At 39.1% G+C, this 23,370-nt stretch overlaps 1 protein-coding gene and 1 pseudogene across 1 annotated transcript in view; one reads left to right on the forward strand and one right to left on the reverse strand.

Annotated features, from left to right (window-relative positions):
- The window catches only part of DHX40 (DEAH-box helicase 40), a 48,435-nt gene extending 47,167 nt beyond the window's left edge, over nucleotides 1–1,268 (reverse strand). The window contains exons 1-2 of the mRNA XM_035026720.1: nucleotides 1,082–1,268; nucleotides 58–225 (exon numbers count right to left, since the gene is read on the reverse strand). Coding sequence (XP_034882611.1) covers nucleotides 58–225; nucleotides 1,082–1,193 — 280 coding nt within the window. The 5' untranslated portion in view covers nucleotides 1,194–1,268. The remainder of the gene's footprint in view (nucleotides 1–57; nucleotides 226–1,081) is intronic.
- Nucleotides 1,269–3,866: 2,598 nt separating this feature from the next.
- LOC118025031 lies at nucleotides 3,867–4,046 on the forward strand (annotated as a pseudogene).
- Nucleotides 4,047–23,370: the final 19,324 nt, after the last annotated feature.

Below are 23,370 nucleotides of genomic sequence, written 5' to 3' on the forward strand. Positions count from 1 at the left end.
AGCTTTTAAGAGGATATATTTTTAAATACTCCCAATATTATCCCAGAATAAAATTACCTGCTTCATACAGATATTTTGGTAGTTGAGTTGTTTTACCACTTCCTGTATTTCCAGTAACAATAAGGAATGAATTGTCCCTCACAGCTTGAATAAGCTTTTTTCTTTGTTTTTGAATAGGAAAAGTTGGAGTAGTTCCTCCCTCCTGTGATGTGCATCCTTTCTCTTCTGTAATAACAGAAAAACAATTGTGCAATTAAAAGGACTGTAAAGATATCTTTGACTCAATTTCCCAGAACTGAATAGAGAAAGACAATATAATTTTAGGGCTGGAAAGGATCAATCCATGACTTCTCAGGTAAATCATCTATGTCCAATTTGTATGTGAGGGTTTACAAGCCCAGAACAACTTTTTAGTAAAATCTAACAACGTGAGCATTTGCTAATGCATGACTCAGAGTACTTGACAATGTAAGCCTAGCACAAAGCAATGTATATGCAAGCATACCTATATAGAAGCGCAAAACCCAATTTTATTAAACAATAGACCAAAAGCTAGAACACAGCGGGAAACTCTCAGCTGAATTTAAAAAAAAAAAAAAAAAAAAAAAAGAGCCACCTGTGTTTGCTTCTGATTCATGGTTCAAGTTAGGTCCCTGTTCAGAGTGACTGATATCCCAGAAGGCCAAGTGGTGGGTAACCATGGAAACTGGCTCCTGGAAACTGGCTCCCTTCATGCCATACCCAAAGGCAGGCTGGCGGCCCGACGAGTTGGGGGGGCGGGGGGGAATGGATGGGTAGAGAACAAAGGCTCTATGAGCCTCTTTAAGAGGAGAACGCGCCTAGGTGTTGGGGTTCACTTTTTTGTCCCCCAAGCAAGGTTTTCATCCAACTTGGACCTGGGACCGCTCCCCTCTACACCAAAGTGCTCATTGGACGCAAAGTTCGCCTCCGGCTTGGAGGGCAAGGAGAACGCTGCGGTCTCCTCTCCACTTTTCTCTGCCCGCCAAAAGCGGACTTTTATCACCCCAAAACCCCCATGCCGAAACTCCCGCCGGCCTCCGCAGCGTCCCGCGGACCGCACCTTTATCAGCGATGGAAAGAGCCGAAGGCCGGTCTTGCTGAAGGTCTATTGACCGCTCACCCTCCTCCTGCCGCCTTGGCGCCCTGCCCGCGACGGCGGGAAACCGGGACATAGACCTGGCCCGGAGCGGAGGTGAGCACGTCCACCGATCTGGAGAGATGGGAGGAGAAAGACAAAGACGCGCCCTGATGACGTCGAGGTGTTTACTTCCGCGCGTGCGACTTGGAACGAGGGGAGGAGGAGCTGTTAGCTGACGTGGCGCGCGGCTGCCGGAAAGCTCTCCCCGCTGGCGCGACCCGGCTGGGCCACCAGCCGAGGGCCCAGTGCCGAGGGTTTCCTGCCTTTGCTGGTGTACGCTGCGCCTAGGGCGCGGATGCCATCCCCAGGGTCCGGCAGGGTCCCTTCCTACTTCTCTTGTGCTCAGAAGAGCTAGATGACACCCCTCTTCTAAGCTACTGTGGTCACTGTAACCCTGTTCTGCCTTCACACACCTAAGTGATGAGACCCTTCGCCCGGAGCTGGAACCTTCCTAGAGTGCATCGTTCCACAACACATGCTCACCTTGCTCATTCTGAAATGACCGGTGCAATTCAGAACTACTGAGTTGCAGAGCTGAACTTCTAGTTCTGTAGTGTCCAAAGCTTCCGTCCCACACGCTGTTCATTTCCTGCATAGGGCCCTGCATTTCAATTTATTTTATTCCCCTTTCCCCCAACTAGAGCGGGAACTTTTAGAAAACCACGGTACACTCAGCCCAGCAAAGTGATTCAGAATGGGCCTTCAATACTTGTTGAATTTTCTGGGTGGTGAGTGAATTATTGATCTTCAGAAGAATTAAACTCACTTGATGGATACGGATTTCTTGGAAACCACAATAACAGAAAAGTTAAACAAATATGCAACAATCAGGTGGGGTGACTTTTTCAGGAAAGGTACTTTGGAGGGCAGATCTTATTGTTGTAGAATCTTCCAACTTTGTAAATAGTGTCAATTGTAACAAAATCAATGCTAGAAGATTGTTTCTTGGGCTTTTCAACCATCCCTACTATTAGAATTAACCAACACTTAGTACCAAAGAATACAACTCAAAGTTGTCCCTTCACCATTAACTAAAGGCCAGTATGCTCCTGTCTGATCAGGCTTCAAAAGATGTCATTGGACTCCAAGATTTTTCTGTGCTCATTAAAAATGTACCAACTGCTGGGGCGCCTGGGTGGCTCAGTCATTAGGCGTCTGCCTTTGGCTCAGGTCATGGTCCCAGGGTCCTGGGATAGAGCCCCACATCCTCGGGAAGCCTGCTTCTCCCTCCCACACTCCCCCTGCTTGTGTTCCCTCTCTCGCTGTGTCTCTCTCTGTCAAATAGATAAATAAAATCTTAAAAAGTGTGAGAAATGTAAATTGCACTCTGCTATTTCATAGATAGTCTTTCAAAATATTCTTAAATCCAAGCAATTTGTTTCTGAGCATCCAAAATGAAGGAGGCTCAATATTAGAGATTTACAAAATGGAATAAAATTTTTAAATCATCTTCAGGAAAGAAAGGAGACTATAGAATCAATGTTACAACTTAAAAGAAATTAATGGAGCATAAGAAAAATGATCAAAGATATTAATACAATAAAATCCAGAAAGTTACAAACACCAGACAAGTGGTGCTATGTAGAAAGCTAATCACAACAGGAAGTCACAGAAAGAGAGTGAGCAGTGGTGTCAAAGTACATGCATTTTTTTTCCAATTCATGAATTTGACCAAAACAATAGTTGTCTCGGTAAAGAGAGGCAGAGAGAAGCCAGACTGTAAGTGGGTGAGAAGAGAATTAGGGAACAAATTGAAAATATGCATGATGCATTTGGAGATGTTTGGTTAGAATCAACTAAGCTAAATAAAAGGGAAAGAAAAGAATAGCCAGAACAAGATGCCACTGCTACAATGTATAAATGGTAATTTTAAAGAGACGTGGTCAATGAAATCATTGAGGTACAATTAGAAGGTGTGTTTGGGAGAGTTGAAACACAGAGGTACTGATGAAGGAGAAAAAGTGAGTTCACATTTTGAGAAAGGATGCAGGATTGGAAGAGACAGAACAAACTTTTAGTTAAGGCAGTATTATAAATCTGCGTTTGTGGCAGATTTGTATCCCAAAATATAAATCTGATTGTTCCTCTGTATTTTCCTTCCCTATTTCTAACTTACTTGTAAACCAAAGGCCTTTCTTCCTCTCCAGCCCCCACCAGAGCAGAAACAAAGATCCAAGGACACTGCCGACCTAAGGGCCAAGACCAGAGCCTCCTGTGCATGAAGAACTATGTTCTCTCAAGACTATTGGGACTGGGACTAGGGAGAGGGAAGAAGAAGGAAGAATGTCATGAGAAAGGAGGAACAAGAGAAGGAATAGAGCCCTCAAAGTGGTCAAAAGAAAAAGGTTTGGAAGTTCTAATGGAAGAAATTCAGGAAGATGAACCATCCTCAAATGTGGAACCCTCCTCCTTTAAAAATAAATCAAGGTGAGGGGGCACCTGGGTGGCTCAGTTGGTTAAGCGGTTAAGCGTCTGCCTTCAGCTCAGGTCATGATCTTGGGGTCCTGGGATCTGGGATCTAGCTCTGCTTCAGGATCCCTGCTCAGCAGTCTGCTTGTCCCTCTCCCTCTACCCCTCCCCCCACATATGCGTGCACGCACTCTCTCTCTCTCAAATAAATAAATGATCTTTAAAGTAAATAAATAAATCAAGGTGACCTTTCCAAGTTGTTGGCCGTGTGGGTCATAGCCATGGGTCCTGTGCTGAGATGCTCCAAAACCTTGTCAAAAATGTTTGGGTCCCCATGAGGCCCTACTCTACCCAGGTTTACCAGGATATTTGGGTAGGAGTGGGGTTGATGGGCTTCATCATTTAGAAAATCAGGATTGCTGATGAAAGAAGTAAAGCTTTGAAAGCTTTGAGTCCTGCACCTGCTCCAGGTCATTAACCAGCTTTACTTGGAGTACACATCAGATGGCATGTCAGTGTGGCTGTAAATCTCAGCAAGCTCTGTTAGATGGGAAGACTTGTACGCTTGTAGATGCGTTGTTTCCTTTGCGGCATGAATCAATGTAACTGAGGGTAAAAGAAATTATCACACTTCTCCCCTGCTCAGCCAGGAGTCGGCTTCTCCCTCTGCCCCTCCCCCTGCTCGTGCACAGTCTCTCTCTCTCTCTCTCTCTCTCTCTCTCTCATAAATAAAATATTTTAAGGGGGGTGCACCTGGGTGGCTCAGTCGGTTAAGCATCTGCCTTCAGCTCGGGTCATGATCTCCAGGTCCTGGGATCAAGCCCCACATCAGGCTCCCTGCTCAGTGCGGAGACTGCTTGTCCCACTACCCCTCCCCACCCCCCTACTCATGCTTGCTCTTTCTCTCTCTCAAGTAAATAAAATTTTTAAAAATCTTTAAAAAAAAAAAGGGAATCAGAGGTCTAAGTCAATCTCATATAAAAAAATAAAAAGAGAAATCATCATACTTTCTTCTCTTTTTAATCTCATGTTTCTGATGAGCAGATATTAAGATCTGAGTTAGTATCACAGAGCCCCTCACTGAGCAGTCATTGAATCATTCATCAGTGATATAATTTAATTGAGAAATTGATAAGGATTGAGACACTTCTTTTTTTTTAATATTTATTTATTTGAGAGAGAGAGAATGAGAGAAAGCACATGAGAGGAGGGAGGGTCAGAGGGAGAAGCAGACTCCCTGCTGAGCAGGGAGCCCGATGCGGGACTCGATCCAGGGACTCCAGGATCATGACCTGAGCCGAAGGCAGTCGCTTAACCAACTGAGCCACCCACGCGCCCAGGATTGAGACACTTCTAACCATTGCCAATAAAAATTGATGCTTTACAGGTACGCATATAATCTTGAATAAAAGTGTAGAATTCCATTATTCTATTAGTAAAATAATGTCTCTTTCAAAAGAAGGCTCAATGATTACTCTAACTTCCTATTCATTCATTCATGTATTCATTCAGCAAATATAAGAATACACAAGTCTTATATGTATTCTTTTTTTTTTAAAGATTTTATTTATTTATTTAACAGAGAGATAGCGAGAGCAGGAACACAAGAAGGGGGAGTGGGAGAGAGAGAAGCAGCTTCCTACCAAGTAGGGAGCCCGATGCAGGGCTCGATCCCAGTACCTTGGGATCATGACCCAAGCCGAAGACAGATGCCTAATGACTGAGCCACCCAGGCGACCACATGTATCCTTTTTAATAGTCATACAGAGGCATAAAAATATGTGTAAGACATGATCCCTACCTTCAATGACATTACATGTATTCAAGGAGATAAAATATTTAGAAGAGGAAAAACTAGCTAGAGTGATCAGGGAAGGCTTCTCGGAGTTAGTGGCATTTGAACTGAGATTTGAAAATTGGGAATATTCCAGTAAATGCCAGGGAAAGATCCTGGATAGAGGAAATCTCACAAAGGCACTAATAATGGAGTGATCAAGATATGATTAAGGATTATTGAGAAATCTACAAAATCAATGTTCTATCTCCAGTCATAGTCTCTGTAAATCTTTCACTTGCCTGAAGGTGGCAAGCTGGGTTTATTTGAAACTTTAGAATCAATATTATTTGAAAGAAAAATGAAACAGTATTATTTCTCTGAAAAACAATTTTTTCATTGACATTTAACTCATAAGATCAAAAAGTGAAAAAAGATAAAAAATTACTAACCTTAACATTACTTACTAACATTATATTATTATATTAAAATCTGTATATATTTAGATTTTTTTTAAAGATTCTATTTTTAACTACTCTCTACACCCATCGTGGGGCTCGAACTCACAACCCCGATTTTAGTATATGTGCTGCCAAAGCGAGCACTCGAACTCACAACCCTGAGATCAAGAGTCATATGCTTCTCCAACTGAGCCAGCCAGGTACCCCTAATATTACTTATTTTAAGGCCATAGATTTTAGATATTTTAATTTTTAATTTAGATACTTAGATATTTTAAATTTTAATATTTTATTTTTCTTATTAATTTCTCAGTTATGATACAATTTTTTTCATTTGAAAAAATGAGAGAAAAGGAGATTATACTTATTTTAAGTTTACTTATTTATTTTAAGTAATCTCTTACCCAGGGCGCCTGGGTGGCTCAGTCATTGAGCGTCTGCCTTCGGCTCAGGTCATGATTGAGTCCCACATCAGGTTCCCTCCTCGGCAGGAAACCTGCTCTCCCTCTCCCACCCCCCTGCTTGTGTTCCCTCTCTCGCTGTGTCTCTCTCTGTCAAATAAATAAATAAAATATTTAAAAATAAATAAATAAATAAACTACAGTATAATGTAAACATAAATTTAAAAAAAAAGATATAAAACACTTCATCATTTTAATAAATTTCCTTATGCTCCTTTGTGGTCAACCCCCTTCTTCACCTCTAGGCCCTGGAAATGACTGATTTGTTTTCTGTCTCTATAGTTTTGTTTCTTCCAAAATGTGATATGAATGGACTCGTATGGTATGTATTCTTTTTAAGTCTGGCTTTTTCTTTCATTCAGCATAATTACCTTGAGTTTCATCTAGAGTTGCATATAGTTGTAATGTATATCAATAGTTCAATCCTTTTTGTCTGAGTAGTATTCCACAAATTGTTTATCAATTCATTAGGTAAGGGACATATATGTGTTTTCCAGGTTTTGGTGATCATGCATAAAGTCACTACAAACATTGGCATACAGGTTTTTGAGTGACTGTACATTTTCATTTCTCTTGGGTATATACCTAGAAGTGGAATTACTGGGTTAAATGATAAACGTATGTTTATAAGAAACTGCAAAACTGGGGCGCCTGGGTGGCTCAGTTGGTTAAGTGACTGCCTTCGGCTCAGGTCATGATCCTGGAGTCCTGGGATCGAGTCCCGCATCGGGCTCCCTGCTCAGCAAGGGGTCTGCTTCTCCCTCTGCCCTCTTCCCTCTCGTGCTCTCTGTCTCTCATTCTCTCTCTCTCTCAAATAAATAAATAAAATCTTTAAAAAAAAAAAAGAAACTGCAAAACTGTTTTCCCAAAGGGACTGGGGCATTTTGCACTTTTACCAGCCACGTATGAGAATTCCAGTTGCCCTGCACCTTTCCTAGTACTTGGTATTATCAGGTTTTTTGTTTTGTTTTACCCATTCAAATAAGTAGTAGTGCCATGTCATTATGGTTTTAATCTGCATATCTCTGTGGCAGTGATGTCGAACATTGTTTTATGTATTTACTTGTAGTCTGTGTATCTTTGATGAAGTGTCTATTCAAGTCTTTTGTCAACTTGCATGAGAGAGGGAAGTGTTGCTTATTTTCTCAGTATTTTTTTTTTAAGATTTTTTTTATATTTATTTGAGAGCGAGAATGAGAGACAGCATGAGAGGGAGGAGGGTCAGAGGGAGAAGCAGACTCCCTGCCGAGCAGGGAGCCCGATGCGGGACTCGATCCCGGGACTCCAGGATCATGACCTGAGCCGAAGGCAGTCACTTAACCAACTGAGCCACCCAGGCGCCCTTATTTTCTCAGTATTTAATTTTGAGAGTTACTTATAGATTCCGGATTCAAGTCCTGTATCAGTTATGTGCTTTGCAAATATTTTGGCCTAGTCTATGGCTTGTCTTTTAATTTTCTTAATTCTGTCATCCAAAGTACAGTTCTTTTTTTTTTTTTAAGATTTTATTTATTTATTTATTTGACAGAGAGATAAAGAACCAAAGCACAGGCAGGAGGAGAGGCAGGGGGAGAGGGTGAAACAGGCTCTCTGCTGAGCTGGGAGCCCGACGCGGGGCTTGATCCCAGGCCTCTGAGATCATGACCTGAGCCAAAGGCAGACACTCAACTGACTGAGCCACCCAGGCACCCCCTTTTTTCACTTTATTTCCCAAATATGACACTCTATTTTAAAAAGAGCAATTTGTGTCAGGGTTTCTCTACGTTTTATTTTATTTTATTTTATTTTATTTGGGAGTGGTAGGATTTCAAGGTATTTTCAGATGACACTATCTCTGCACTATCTAGAATTACGGAATTTTAAACTCCAGCCCCCCTATTTTTTTTTAAAGACTTTATTTATTTATTTGAGAGAGAGAGAGAGCACATGAGAGGGGGGAGGGTCAGAGGGAGAAGCAGACTCCCTGCTGAGCAGGGAGCCCGATGCGGGACTCGATCCTGGGACTCCAGGATCATGACCTGAGCCGAAGGTAGTCGCTTAACCAACTGAGCTACCCAGGCACCCAAGCCCCCCTATTTTAAAGAGGAAACTGAGACTCGAAGATCTTCAGTGAGTTGCCCAAGTTCATACAACTAGAAGGAGGCAAAGCAAAGCCCAGGGTATAGCTTTCCAAATCTCCAGGCCATTGCTCTTTCTGCCAACTGTGTGTGGCCCCTTATGAAATGTGTCATAGCTTTATTCCTACTTATTAAATGTGGATATTTGTTGCAACAGTAGGCTTTTATCTAAAATTTCATTTTCAGTGCTTTTCCATCTAGTACATGAAATTTGACTAAGCAAAATTAAACCCAATTCTTATAAAATACTGCCAAGCTTTATCCAGTGCCACTGGGTTTACAAATCTCATCACAAAGTAAATACACACACACAAAGGAAACATAATCTAGACAAAGGAAACAAATCTAATTTAGTAATCTAAGGATTACTCAAATGCTGGCATTTTAGTTGATAATTCTAAGACTTTACACTTATACATAATTTTTACTTTACATTAAATTAGCTATGTTTCTTATTCAATTTTAAATTAGACAGAAAATTCATCTTTTTCACTATATGGGACTTTCAGCAAGCTGGTGAATTAAATCTGAATGGTCCAGTCTTGCCTCATGCAACAAAAACATATATATGCTGGATAAAACATAAGAAAAGGAAATCCTTAGATACCAGAAACAGATAGGAAATGCAAATCTATTAAAAATTAAAAACTGTTATGTGGGGACAGTCTCCTGTGAGGATACTTTCAGAGGACAATGTAATTTCCATAGAGTAAGCATACCCTATTGAAGATGAGTTCACAACAACAAAAAGTGCACATCACATGAAGAAATAAACCATCATTAGAGAGATCAGGAACCCAGGAAAAACTGTACCCCAAGAACTAGAAATAATAGGAAAATCCTAAGGAGACTATAAAATAAGAGTTTTAAAATATTAAAAAGATAAAAGAATAGAAACCATAATGAAACAAGAGAACATTATAAAAATAAACAGAAAGATTGAAAAAATAATAAAAGTAAACATTCAAAACTAAAAAATAATCATTGCAAGTAAAAACTCAGTGGAGTTTAAGCAAATGAAGAGAAAGGAATGAAGTAGAAGACAAAGCTGAGGAAATCACCTCAAATGTACCACTTACCTATGAAGAGATGGGAAATATGAAAAAGAAAATAAGAGATATGGAGAATAGAATAAAAATGTCCATTATATGTTTAAATGGAGTTCCAGAGTGATGGAATAGACAGAGTAGGAAAAAAATAATATTTGAGTAGAGAATCTTTGAGCCCTATAAAGGAAAAAATAAAAATCATATACACCTAAATAAAGCGAAACACAGAACACAATAGAAAGAAAATCTTAAATGCAACAAGATAAAAAAGATTTCCTACAAAGGAACAATAATACATTATCAGATATCAACAAAAATTGAGGACAAAAGAAAGAATAGTAGGCATCACCACATTGTTAATGGAAAATAATCAAGAAGTCTATACTCAAACTGTCATTCAAGAGTGAGACTGAAATCAAGATATTTTCAGACATATACTAAAATAGTTTACTAGTAATAAATCATTGCCTAAAATATACTCAAGTATGTTCTTCAAGATGAGGGAAATTTAACCCAGGAAAAATTTTCTATAAGTACGAATTGTGAACAGAAAATTTAGTAAAAATACTGGTAAATCTAAATTAATGTTGAGTATTAAAGAGCAATAATGATAAATACTTCTAAAATGAGAGGATTTTTGAAAAGGTGAAACCAAAATATTATAAGAACAGAAATAATGGGAGTGTGAATCTTCTAATATTGTGTATTGTTCAAAAGAGGCTGACAATATTTTAGGCCCAGTTGAATGTGCATGTTATAAATTTAAAGGTAAACATTGAATAAATAAAATGAAAGTGTATATTGTTTTCATAAATGTAAAAGAGAAGCAAAGTAAGTTGTTGATTTTACCGCTATGAAGAAAATATACTAAGGGCGCCTGGGTGCCTTAGTCGGTTAAATGTCTGCCTTCTGCTTAGGTCATGATCTCAGGGTCCTGGGATCGAGCTGGGACCCTGCTTCTACCCCTCCCCCCCTCATTTTTTCTTCTTCTCTCTCTCTCTAATAAATAAATTGAATCTTAAAAAAAAAAAAAGAAAGAAAGAAAATACACTTGACTACCATGAACTTCTCAACAAAGAGAAAGTATCCAAGGAAAATGGATAAAACCAACCAACCAAAAAAAAAATGTTTAAAAGATATATATAATTATAATGAAGAAAAGACCAATTTTAAAATTGTATAAGCTTATAAGAAAATAGCAAGTTTTTTTCCTGATACTTTTTCTATGTCACATAAAGCTTTCTGTAAATAAGCCTGAAACTGCAGCTCTTTACCAGAGAAACTCCTTTTCATCCCATAATAAATAAAGGTTAATATTTTTAAATATTAATACATATTAATATAACATCCAAGGCAGTAGAGATGAGAGATAAACAACTCAATAACTCAATAGAAGGAAGGAAAGTATAGAAAAGGAAGTAAAGAAAAAGCATGGTAAATGGAAAACACAAAATAGGATAGTAGAAATAAATTCTACTATATTAGTAAAGTTGCAGAAGTATACTTAACAGCATGATATCATTTAAATAAAATTTTAAACACAAAAATAATAGCATTGCTTATGGGCACATAGCTACATAGTAAAATTTTAGAAACATGGGATACATACTAACGTCTGGATACAGGTTACCTATGGTAAGTAGGAAGGAAATGAAGGAGGGTTGTTTCAAATACATTTGTAATTTGTGTTTCTTTTAAAAGAATCTGAAACAATATGGCAACATGTTAAGATTTGCTGTTGCATACATAGATGGTTACCATGTTATTTTCTATACTTTTCTGTATATCTGAAATATTGACTCTAATTAAAAACTCCCAAAACATTGTCTCACAGAGAAATCTAGGTAATTAAGCCTTTTTGTGCAAATAAATAATGACATATTTTCACTGGTCATGAGGACATTGAAGGAGACTACAAAATTGTCTTTCTACATCAATTGTAAACACAGCTTACAGGAAAGGCACTGTACCATACTACATGTCTTTCTAGTTATCTCTATGACTCTCTAACCGCTTGTAGAAAAGTTGAAGATAGAAGATCCTTGAGATCCAAGACTGTATTTCTGTCCATATGATGCATCCAAAACACTCCCTTTGCCAATATTTGGTATTTTTTAAAGGAAGGAAAGAAATAGAGGCATATAAAAGGTACACATCTCTTGTGGGAGCTTTGTTGTTTCCATCTTTTGGGTTTTCTCACTATCCATAGGTTCAAGGCAAAGTGTGTCTTTTGTCACTGGGAATATTAGATTAATCTTTCTCTCTTGCTTGAGAAGACAGAGAAGAAAGCACAAGGCCAAATAAAAAAGAAATGGAATCAAAGTCCTCCAAATAAGAATTGGAATGTACTCTTCCTCAACGTAACCCATCTCAACCTCAGCCAGGCATTTTTTTGAAAGCCATTTTGAAATTCTGTTTTCATAAAAAGCCTAAATAATGAGCAGACTAAAATATGAAATCACAAATTTCATTTTTCTCTCCTTGATGGTCACAATTTTTGAGCACCATGGCAATATATAATTAGGGAGCATTTAATGTTCCTTCAAAAAGAAGCTAGAACAGTATTTTGTAAACCCCAGTTCCTAGCTGTCTTGCAGACAAAGACAACTTACCCTATCCTATCAGGATCCACGCCTAACGGTGTCTTTCATAGATGCCATAGAAAAGATACCCTGTCTGCCACTAAGATGGAGCCATATAGTGCCCACTCCCTCTAGTGAAGCAAAGGATATGCAGAAAGCCTCTTTAGAAAGAGAAGTAGAGGGTAGAGGGTGATCCTGAAAGGGGAAAGAAGGGTTAGATCCCTGTGACTTAAGTGTTCTTCCCTAGGGCAACTTTCTAGAGAAGGGAGATAAGTGAAATAGCATAAGGAGAAAGCTGAAGAGAAAATGGATCATGCCCTGCTTCTATTTGACTTGGTGCAACATCCACTACAGTGACTGTTCAGCAGTGACAGAGAGACGTGCATGGATGGATTGGCTGGGAGCAGTGGTCCTGGCTCCCATGTGGCCTCCCAGGAACATGCTGGTCAGAAAGCACAGAAATGGGGAAGCGTCTCGTGGAAACTAAGAAGCTGCAGTGTTTAGAGAGGATGCCTAAACCACAGACCCAGGGATGACACCAGCACACTACCTGAAGGCCAGGTAAGACCTGCCACATCTCAAAATGGCCCTCATCGGCCGCCAGTCTAGAGGCCATTCTTGCCACAAGGACAAATTTGCATCCTGAGACCCCACAGGGATCTGAGGCCTCTTCTCTCCCTGACACCATGAGATCACAAATCCTTCAATATAGCCAGACACTATTTTGAAGAGAAGCAATGGTAAGAAGGAAGAAATGTGGAAGATTTTGCACCCACCCAAAAGAAAATGTATTATTCAATAGTGACTATTGAAACTGAAAAAGGTTATAACCTTGAATTGACAAGCTTAAAGTTTGGGGGGGTTTGTTTGTTTGCTCCCACTATGGAAGCTTGCAAGGAAAATTATGTTCATTGAAGAAAATAAAGAGCAATCTATTCTTTGCATATTGGAATTATAATATGGGTAAAATTTTGACCCCGCTATATGAATGTTTGTAGGAGTATTTTTCCAGATTGTTTTTTCTCCTGATGTTATTACCCTTCCTCAATTCGCATATATTACCCCCTTTGAAATGAACTGTAGTCCCCATTGTATTGACCAAGGAAGTTCCAAATGCAAATACCAGCTTTGTCTATTTAGAAATTGGCAAGAGTAAAGCATGAAGCAAGACCCGTTAAGGTTAAGAATAGATTCAGTTCTTTGTAACCACAAGAAAATGCCCACCCAGCCATTCTTCCCTTCTTTTTAATTTGTTGCTTTCCTTTGGTATAAATATACTTACAATCAGAACCATAGAAAGCCACGTGCACCGAGACGACCATTTCTCACCAGTGACCATTCCCCTGGGTAACACAAAACATTTAATAGGCTTGTCCCGGCATCTAATAACAAAGGAAAAACACATGGCAGATCACGATAATGATTTTGTGTCTTTCTGTAATGATGAAAGAAAAACCTGATCCTGCATAATAATCGCTTTGTTATTCATGGAACTTAAATGGCATCTCCTCATGAATTTTAATGTGTCATCCATTTTCTCACTGCTTATCCTCACAATTCTATGTGAGCCTTCACAGGGCATCATTTTCTTATTTCTTTCTTTCTTCCCAAGATATAATTATTCTTTCTAAACCAAAAGGCTTTAGGATGTTGTCTTTTTACTGTATTGTTCAGAAAACTGGTCTAAGTTGACATTAAATAACCTGGAAAGATCAAGCTGTGCACTTAGGATTTCTGCACTTTTTTCCTGTATGTATGTTACTTGATTTTAAAAATAGTTTACTTTTCAATAATTATCTGGGACATCGTGCAATCATAAATTTGTGCCTTTTAAAAGAAATCATAATTAGTGACATTCATGAAGGTACATTATTTTGCTCGGTGTCCTAAAAGTTAGGGAATCATTTGCAATACTTTTTCTTCTTATTCCTCGTTAGTAGGCATAATTCATATTGAAATTCAGTCCCATATTATTTGTAGGCAAGTAATCTCAAAATTATATAAAACTAGGCTAGATTTTAAGCTATTTAAGGACACAAACTTGTCTTATTTATCTTTGTATTCTACGAAGTATCTAACTCAAGGACTTCCAAATAGAAGGCCTCCATAAATATTCTCTTAATAAATAAAAAGTATCTTTTGCAGAAAACAAATCAGTGGTTTCTAGGTCTGGGGGTGGAAGGATGGCACTGGCTGCAAAGGGAACATAAGGAAACTTTTTACAGTGATGTTAATATTCTACATATTGATGTGGAGTTGATTATATAACCGTATGCATTCATCAAAGATTATAGACTGATAATTGATTAATTTTGTTGCATGTAAATTATCTCAATAAAACTGATTAAAGAAAGAATCTTGTGATAATATGGTTTCTTCATAGGAAATAAGTAATGACACATGCTGTTAACAAATAACTAGCACAGGTTTTACATCAACCTTGAAAATTCCTAATTTCTTTTTTTTTAGATTTTATTTATTTATTTGACAGAGAGACAACACAAGCAGTGGGAGCAGGAGAGGGAGAAGCAGGCCTCCCACCGAGCAGGGAGCCCAATGCCGGGCTGGATCCCAGAACCCTGGGATCATGACCCGAGCAGAAGGCAGATGCTTAATGACTGAGCCACCCAGGCACCATGAAAATTCCTAACTTATTGATTGAATGACCAACAAATACTACCAGGTGTCTGGCCCTATACTGTCTTTTTTAAAATTCTCCCACCAAGTACTGTCAAATAAGAATTGTTATTCCTAAGGCTCAGAGAGGTTAGGTAGATTTTTCCAAGACGAGATATTTTATTTTTTAAAAATCCGTGCGTGCAGGGGCACCTGGCTGGTTCAGTTGGTTAAGGGTCCAACTCTTGATTTGGCTCAGGCCATGATCTCGGTTGAGAGATCAAGCCCCGTGGGCTCTGTGCTGGGCGTAGAGCCTGCTTAAGATTCTCTCTCTCGGGCGCCTGGGTGGCTCAGTTGGTTAAGCAACTGCCTTCGGATCAGGTCGTGATCCTGGAGTCCCGGAATCGAGTCCCGCATCGGGCTCCCTGCTCAGCAGGGAGTTTGCTTCTCCCTCTGACCCTCCCCCCTCTCATGCTCTCTCTATCTCATTCTCTCTCTCAAATAAATAAATAAAATCTTAAAAAAAAAAAAAAAGATTCTCTCTCTCTCCCTCTCCCTCTGTCCCCTGCGCCCCTTCCTCTGTCCATGCACGCACATGCGCTCACTCTCTCTCTTAAAAAAAAAAAAAAATCAGTGTATGCATAAATAATAGTTTCAAAGAGACTAAACACTTATTTGTAATTTAGGAAATTTGAGGAGTCAGATGATTTTGTCCAAAAATTACCTGTAGTATTAAAAATAAAAATTTTAATTCAGCAAATAATTATTTGCTTACTCTGTGTCAGACACTGTGCTAGATATTTCAGGAAATGTAATGCTGAAAATATATAGACTTTGCTTTCAAAGTACATACCATATTATATGGATATGAGGTGCATGTATAAAGAGCAATAATACTAGGCGAAGTGTGGGGCTAACATAAGATTAGAAATAACCTTGCACTGGAGAAGGAAGAAGTATCTTCAATTTCTGCTAAGTTGATTAATTTTAAAAAATACAACAAGCCACCAAGAGGAATTTAGGAGAGCTTCAAGCTTAGATGATTTTGAGATAAAAAAAGAAAGGCAAAAACTTTTCTCCTTCCCTTGTTATATTTATTTATTCTCAGTTCACAGCTAATCTAACAATTTATGTGTGTGCATAGTTGGGTGCTAGTCCCTAGACTTTTCCTTGAATACCTCTCTGACTTCGCTCAGGTATCTGCTTAGGATTTCCTCACAGAGGCCTTTCCTGACCACGCTACCTAAAAAGTATTCCATCACTCTCTATCCCCTCCTCTTTGTTTTTCTTCATATCATTCACTGCCATCTGACATTATGTTAAATATTTTATTTGTTTATCATTTGTCTCCTCCAGTAGTATTTAAGCTCCTTGGGGAGGGACCCATGTGTCTTGTTCACTGTTACGTCTCCAGCACCTAGATTAGTGCTTCTTACTCTTTGTTGAATGAATGAATGAATGAATGAACAAATGAAAATGAATTCTAGACAGGTCTTTCTGACTACAATATCTCATTTCCATGTCTTTTCATCTTCACTTGAAATTCTACCAATTTTTCACCTTATGGTTATTTGACTTTTCCTAGATACTAATATTTTAATTATTTTGAAGTAGAAGCATACATTTCTTGCAGTAAGGCACACAGGAGAAGAATTTGAGCTCAAAAGTATGGCTATGTTTTGCACATTTTTTCCAAAACTGAATTGTGACAACTCCTCTTCTCTGTGTCTTAGCCCAGGTTTTCTAGAAAACAAAACCTAAGACAAAGTTTAGACAGCTAATTTTTATTGTGTATTAGGAGTGTGTGAAGAGGGATGATGAGTATACTTTCAGGGAAGGAAGAATAAGGGGGAAAGGGCCACTGCTTCTTGAGGAGGCTGGTTGCTTGGTCATATGAGATCTCTGGAGAGGCTGTGGGGGTCGCAGAACAATCTGTTGAGGGCAGGAAAGAAGGGCAAAAAAAGTCCTTTCCCATGCCTTTCTCAGTTGTACTAACTGGCTTCTCCAAGAAGCCTCTGGGAAAGCCAGAGCCTGCACTGGTCCAGTCAGGTGGACCAGGTTCCTGAAACTGCTGTGGAAACCCAGTCCTTACCCCCAGCAATTTGCTTCACCCCATTCCCATGGCTATAACACCCTTGACTCTGCTATCATCTCTCTCTCTCTTTTTTTTTAAAAGATTTTATTTATTTGTTTATTTATTTGAGAGAGAGACAGAGAATGAGCAGGGAAGGAGGGGCAGAGGGAGAAGCAGACTTTCCACTGAGCAGGGAGCCTGATGTGGGACTTGATCCCAGGACCCTGGGATCATGACCTGAGCCAAAGGCAGATGCTTAACCAACTGAGGTGCCCCTCTGCTATCATCTCTTAATACCTATCTGGCAAGGAAGCAAGCCAAGCGGCCAAGACCTAGGGGCAGGTGGAGCCAAGCAGAGCAGTGATGATATAAACTCCCAGAAATTATTCAGGGCAGTTATTTCTAGCAACCAACGCTCCAGCCGCATGTGTGATATATAACTATATCTAGCCCGTCTCCAAGTGCTCACTCCTTGGTGTTATTTCCAGTCTAAATTTCCTAATTCTGCACCTCATTTCTTCCACATGTCTACATTCTTTTCCAAAGTAGTTGGTTGTGGTTTTTTTTTTTTAATTTGAGAATTTTGCTCAGCAATTGAAATGAAGAATTACTTTAAACCCTATGCAAGATATAGTTAATCTTGAATGTTCTTTATTTTGTAGATTAGACATCATTAATTCCATCAGCAGATATTTATTAAGAACCTACTATGTGTTGGGCACTGTTCTGAGCACTAGGACCATCAATGAATAAAACAGTCAAAAATTCCTGCGTCATGCAGCATACATTTTAGTGAGGGGAAGGGAAACAGACAGTAACTCATGGGGACAAATAAAATATTTATTATGTTGGATGATGATAAATATTATGGAAAAATAAAGAAGGGAGGTTTTCTTTTTAATTCAGTGATCTTTTGAAAGGACAACTATGAACCTTCAGGGAAAAAGAGAAAGAAGATGTAAATGGAGCATTTATGGAATGAAGAGTTCTGTGGGCGTGGAACTCTGAGTTAGGCCTGTAGACAGAGAGTAAGGAAGTAGCCTAGGGGATGTAGAGCATCATGGCTTCTCTGTGCAAGACACACTTTTTTTTTTTCCCTTTAACATTTTGATGCATCATTTTAATTTAATTTAATTTTTAATTGAAGTATAATTGACATACAATGTTATGTTAGTTTCTGGTGTATAACATAATGATTTGACAAATTCTATATATTATGCAAATGCTCATGGTAAGTATAGTTAACATCTGACACCATGCAAAGTGATTACAATATTATTGATTATATTCCCTATGCTGTACTTTTCATCCCTGTGACTTATTTATTTCATACCTGGAAGTTTGTACCTCTTAATCCCCTTCACCTATTTCATCCACTCCTCCCCCTCTGGCAACCAGAAAACACAACTTACAACTTTCTCCACGCAAATTATAGGCAGGACAACTGCACAGAGCATTGTATCCATGGGAGATACAATTGCTGTTAACTCAGCTTTACTCCGCAAACAGATTATAGGAAGTACACAGCACGGAGATCTGGCAACTCCTTCTGTATAACTGAGATACAGCTTCTTGGAACTCCAAATTATTCTTCATGCTTACAGAAGTTTCACAAACTACAAAACTGACTAAGATACAGAGAAGAGACACTTTATTCTCCAAGGAGATTTTATGAACTACATGCTGCACAGAGTTTTATGTTCCTTCTCTATGCAGGTACAAATTCTGGAAAGTGAGCCCTCATTTCCAAGTGGGGTACCTGAAGTGTCCTTAACTAGAGGAGGAACTTGGGAAGTCTGAAGATGGACCCCGGCCAAGAGAACTTGGGGAAGAAGTCCCGTGTGGTAATTATTGCGTTGAAATTAGGTGGGGATGAAAGACTTTTCAGAGAGTCAGACAGCAGATGTCAGTTATTGATGACTAGCTTGATATTAAAAATGAGGATCTCCAGGGGCGCCTGGGTGGCTCAGTTGGTTAAGCGACTGCCTTCGGCTCAGGTCATGATCCTGGAGTCCCTGGATCGAGTCCCGCATCAGGCTCCCTGCTTGGCAGGGAGTCTGCTTCTCCCTCTGACCCTCCTCCCTCTCATGCTCTCTGTCTCTCATTCTCTCTCTCTCAAATAAATAAATAAAATCTTTTTAAAAAAAAATGAGGATCTCCAAATAAAACTTCACTTAAGCTGGACATGTATTTGATCTCAGAGTTGTAGAGCTGAATAGTCTTAACCAGGTTAGATGGTCAACTCTCATGATGTCGTAACTCATCATGGGTGCCCAGAAACCAAAAAGTACAAATATTAAAGGTTACACCATTACCGCACTAGATAATTCACTCTTGCTGAAAGGGCTCATCCATTTTTTTTTCCAGCTAATTACAGGTGCTTACAAATTACCTATGCCAGGTACTTGCTAGATGTTAGAGATACAAAAGTGAGCAAAAATTGACCTGGGTCTTGCCCTCATAGAGTTTATAATTACAACTATAACTCTAAAAAGGGCTATTAAGAAAAGCTCAGTTGGGATGCCTGGGTGGCTCAGTTGGTTCAGCATCTGCCTTCAGCTCAGGTCATGATCCCAGGGTCCTGGGATCGGGTCCCCCATCAGGCTCCCTGCTCGGCGGGGAGCCTGCTTCTCCTTCTGGCTGCCACTTCCCCTGCTTGTGCTTGCTCTCTCTCTCTCTCCCTGAAAAATAAATAAATAAAATCTTAAAAAAAAAAAAAAAAAGAAAGCTCAATTGAATGCTTAAAGTATGTATCTGGAGGATAGACATGGTCAGGGAAGTGAGGCTTGTGCTGAGATTCGTAGGCTAGGGGTTCAAAGACCAAGCAGGAGAGTGAACACTCAAGGCTTTGTACGTTGTTAAGGATTTTGATCTTTTTTTGAAGACTAGTTGGAAAACCATTGCATTTTTTTGTTTGTTTATTTAAGTAAACTCTACCCACAACCTGGGGCTCAAACTCATGACCCTGAGATCTAGAGATGCATACTTTACTGACTAAGCCATCCAGATGAACCCTATCGTAATTTTTAAGTAGGAGACTTGAATCTTGAAAAGATTATTCTGGATGTTGATGGAGAGCAGATTGTAGATGGGTGATAGAGGGTTCAGAGACACCATTTAGAAAGCTACTGTAGCAATTCCAAGCAAGACACAGTAGCTTTGACTAAGGAAGTACTCTACTTCCTCCCCTGAATAGCTGCATTGTCTTTTTCCCCCCCATGCTCACGGATTGGAAGAACATTGTTAAAATATCTATGCTACCCAGAGCAATCTACACATTTAATGCAGTCCCTATCAAAACACCACCAGCATTTTTCAGAGATCTAGAACAAACAATCCTAAAATTTGTATGGAACCACAAAAGACCCCGAATAGCCAAAGCAATTCTGAAAAAGAAAACAAAGCTGGAAGCATCATGATTCTGAATTTCAAGCTATATTACAAAGCTGTCGTCATCAAGACAGCATGGTACTGGCACAAAAACAGACACATAGATCAATGGCACAGAATAGAGAACCGAGAAATGGACCCACAGCTCTATGGTCAACTAATCTTTGACAAAGCAGGAAAGAATATACAATGAAAAAAAGACAGTCTCTTTGACAAATGGTGTTGGGAAAACTGGACAGCAACATGCAGAAGAATGAAACTAGACCACTTTCTTACACCATACACAAAAATAAATTCAAAATGGACGAAAGACCTAAATGTGAGACATGAAACCATCAAAATCCTAGAGGAGAGGGGCTCCTGGGTGGCTCAGTCAGTTAAGCCTCCAATTCTTGATTTCAACTCAGGCCATGATCTTGGGGTTGTGAGATTGAGCCCCACTTCACCCTTGGTGCTGGCAAGGAGCCTGCTGGTCCCTCTCTCCCTCTGCTCTCCCTCCCTCCTTCTCTCTTTCTCAAATAAATACATAAATAAATAAAATCTTGGGGTGCCTGGGTGTCTAGTTCATTAAGTGACTGCCTTTGGGTCAGCTCATGATCCCAGAATCCCAGGATCAAGTCCTGCAGCGGGCTGTCTGCTTCTCCCTCTGACCCTCCCCCTCCCCTCTCTGTGCTCTCTCTCTCGCTCGCAAATAAATAAATAAAATCTTTAAAATAAATAAATAAATAAAATATTTTTAAAAATCCTAGAGGAGAACGCATGCAGAAACCTCTTTGACCTCGGCCGTATCAACTTCTTATTAGATACGTCACCAGAGGCAACGGAAACAAAAGCAAAAATGAACTATAGGGACTTCATCAGATAAAAAACTTCTGCACTTCGAAGGAAACAATCAATAAAACTAAAAGGCAGACTATGGAATGGGAGAAGATATTTGCAAATGACATATCTGATAAAGGGTTAGTATCCAAAATCTAGAAAGAACTTACCAAACTCAACACCCCAAAAAACCAAATAATCCAGTTAAGAAATGGGCAGAAGACATGAATAGACACTTTTCCAAAGAAGACAACCAGATGGCTAACAGACACATGAAAAGATGCTCAATATCACTCATCATCAAGGAAATACAAGTCAAAACCATGATGAGATACCATCTCACACCTGTCAGAATGTTTAAAATTAAGAACACAAGAAACATCAGATGTTGGCGAGGATGCAGAGAAAGGGGAACCCTCTTGCACTGTTGGTGGGAATGCAAACTGGTGCAGCCACTCTGGGGAAACAGTCTGGATGTTCCTCAAAAAGTTAAAAATAGAACTACCCTACAATCCAGTAATTGCACTACTAGGTATTTAAAAGTTATGTTTTCATCTAATAATATCTTAAAAAAATTTTTTTTGAGTATAGTTGATATGCAATGTTATGTTAATTTCAGGTGTACAACATAGTGATTCAACTTCTCTATGCATTATGCTATCCTCACCGCAAACATATATTGCTTTTATAACCAGTGGAAAAAAATGGTATGATTCTTTAACACACCCACCCCCCATAAAGGCCCTAAATTATACTGAAAGCAGCACTATAGTGAACTGCATTCTATTTTGCTTTTAGACTTTTAAAAATATCTATTTTGGGCCACTGGGAATAACATGATTTTTTTTTAAGTTTCTACACTATGTTTTTAAGTCACTGTAGAGAACAGAGCAGAATATAAAAATGAAATCAGTTCTTTGCTAAGTCAAAAAAGCAAGCCAAGCTGAACCACAAATAACACATTTCCATCTATTTTTGTCCCATGTAGAATTAGCTATTTGGTTGGACATTGAACATTTGCTTGAATGCTGCAATGCTGAAAATTTTTTCAGCGTCCTTAGACCACATTCATATAGTTAACAGCCTACACTGGCAAAAGGAAGGAAGACCTGCAGGCAGCCTATTGCATCTTGAGCTCTTACTCATTCAAAGAAAGATTCAGCGATACATTTTTTTTTTTTAATCAGAAAGGGGCTGCATGTGGAAGACAATAAAAGACACCTTAAGCGAGAGAGACCATGAGTGGGTTAAAAATCATACAGAGGGTATTTGCAATGCATTCTTTTAGGATATATACAGAAAAGCCTTAACAAGTTAAGCTGTTAATGATTTAAAACTAGCCATTTGGGCACTAATAAAGTACAAAAGCCAAGGCAAATCATTTAATCCTTTTAGTGCCCCAACAGACACTCTGTCTAGGTACAAAGGATTGTCTTTGAAGGCTTCATAATTTAGTATATTCTCTACTGTATTGCACACTCAAATAATTTCCCCCCTTGTGCAATTTCAAACCAAAGTAATATTAAAAAAGAAAAAAGAGAAATGATCGGATTCCTTTCTCTCTCACATATTCTATGATGGTGTATCACGAGAAAAGCCTTTCTTCAGAGTACCTACTAAGGGGGTGGGGACCTAAACCAAAGAAGTCAGAAGAGGACCACTTGTTCCACTTTAGGAAGGGAAAGAGACCCAAAGACGAAGATCTTGGGGGAGAAAGAGGAGGAGGAGAAGTGAGAGTGTCAAAGACAAGGAGGGAAGTTAAATAGAGTTGAGAAAGAGAAATACGTGAGGTTGATGTTTAAGTAACTTTAGGGAGAAAAAAATGTGCAGAAATATTTAAAAGGTGCTGCTAGTGCTGTATTATAACCACTTCTCTGTCTCCCTTGAAACCTTCAGTAAAAAATTATTACTCACTAATATTTTTACAGTAAGATTTCTGTTGTTTAGGTGAAATGACATTTGACAGTGGCCTCTGTGGGGAGTCACAGAGGGCCAAGGAATGTCAGGTACATTCATGTTGCAGGTCAGAGAGAGCAAAGGGGACTCCTTTCTCTCATGTTTATTTTCTACGAGTGTAGGGGAAGAAGTTTTCCTTAACCCTCTTAGGGCCCCTGGCTGCATCGGAAAATTAAATGACAAAGAGACAGAGTAACAGGAGAAAAGCACAGAAATTCATTTAATGTAAGTTTTATGTGACATGGAAGCCTTCATATGGAAATGACCTGAAGAAACAGTTAGACCCGAGTACATTTATGCTAGGCTTGATGAGGAGTGATTATTCCTTTTTGTTGTGAAACAAGGTTGATGAGATGGAGATCACAGTGTCAGTCCTAGATTAAATAGAACTGGCAGGGAAGATTTCTTGGAGGAACTAATATTTAAACTGAGGAACTCATATTTGAGGTCTAAAGGAAGACAAAAAGCTAGTCAAGTGAGATGACCATGAAAAACAATTCCAT

Source organism: Mirounga leonina, unplaced genomic scaffold (assembly GCF_011800145.1).
Source record: "Mirounga leonina isolate KUSES-001 unplaced genomic scaffold, KU_Mleo_1.0 Mir_200, whole genome shotgun sequence".
Classification (NCBI taxonomy): domain Eukaryota; kingdom Metazoa; phylum Chordata; class Mammalia; order Carnivora; family Phocidae; genus Mirounga; species Mirounga leonina.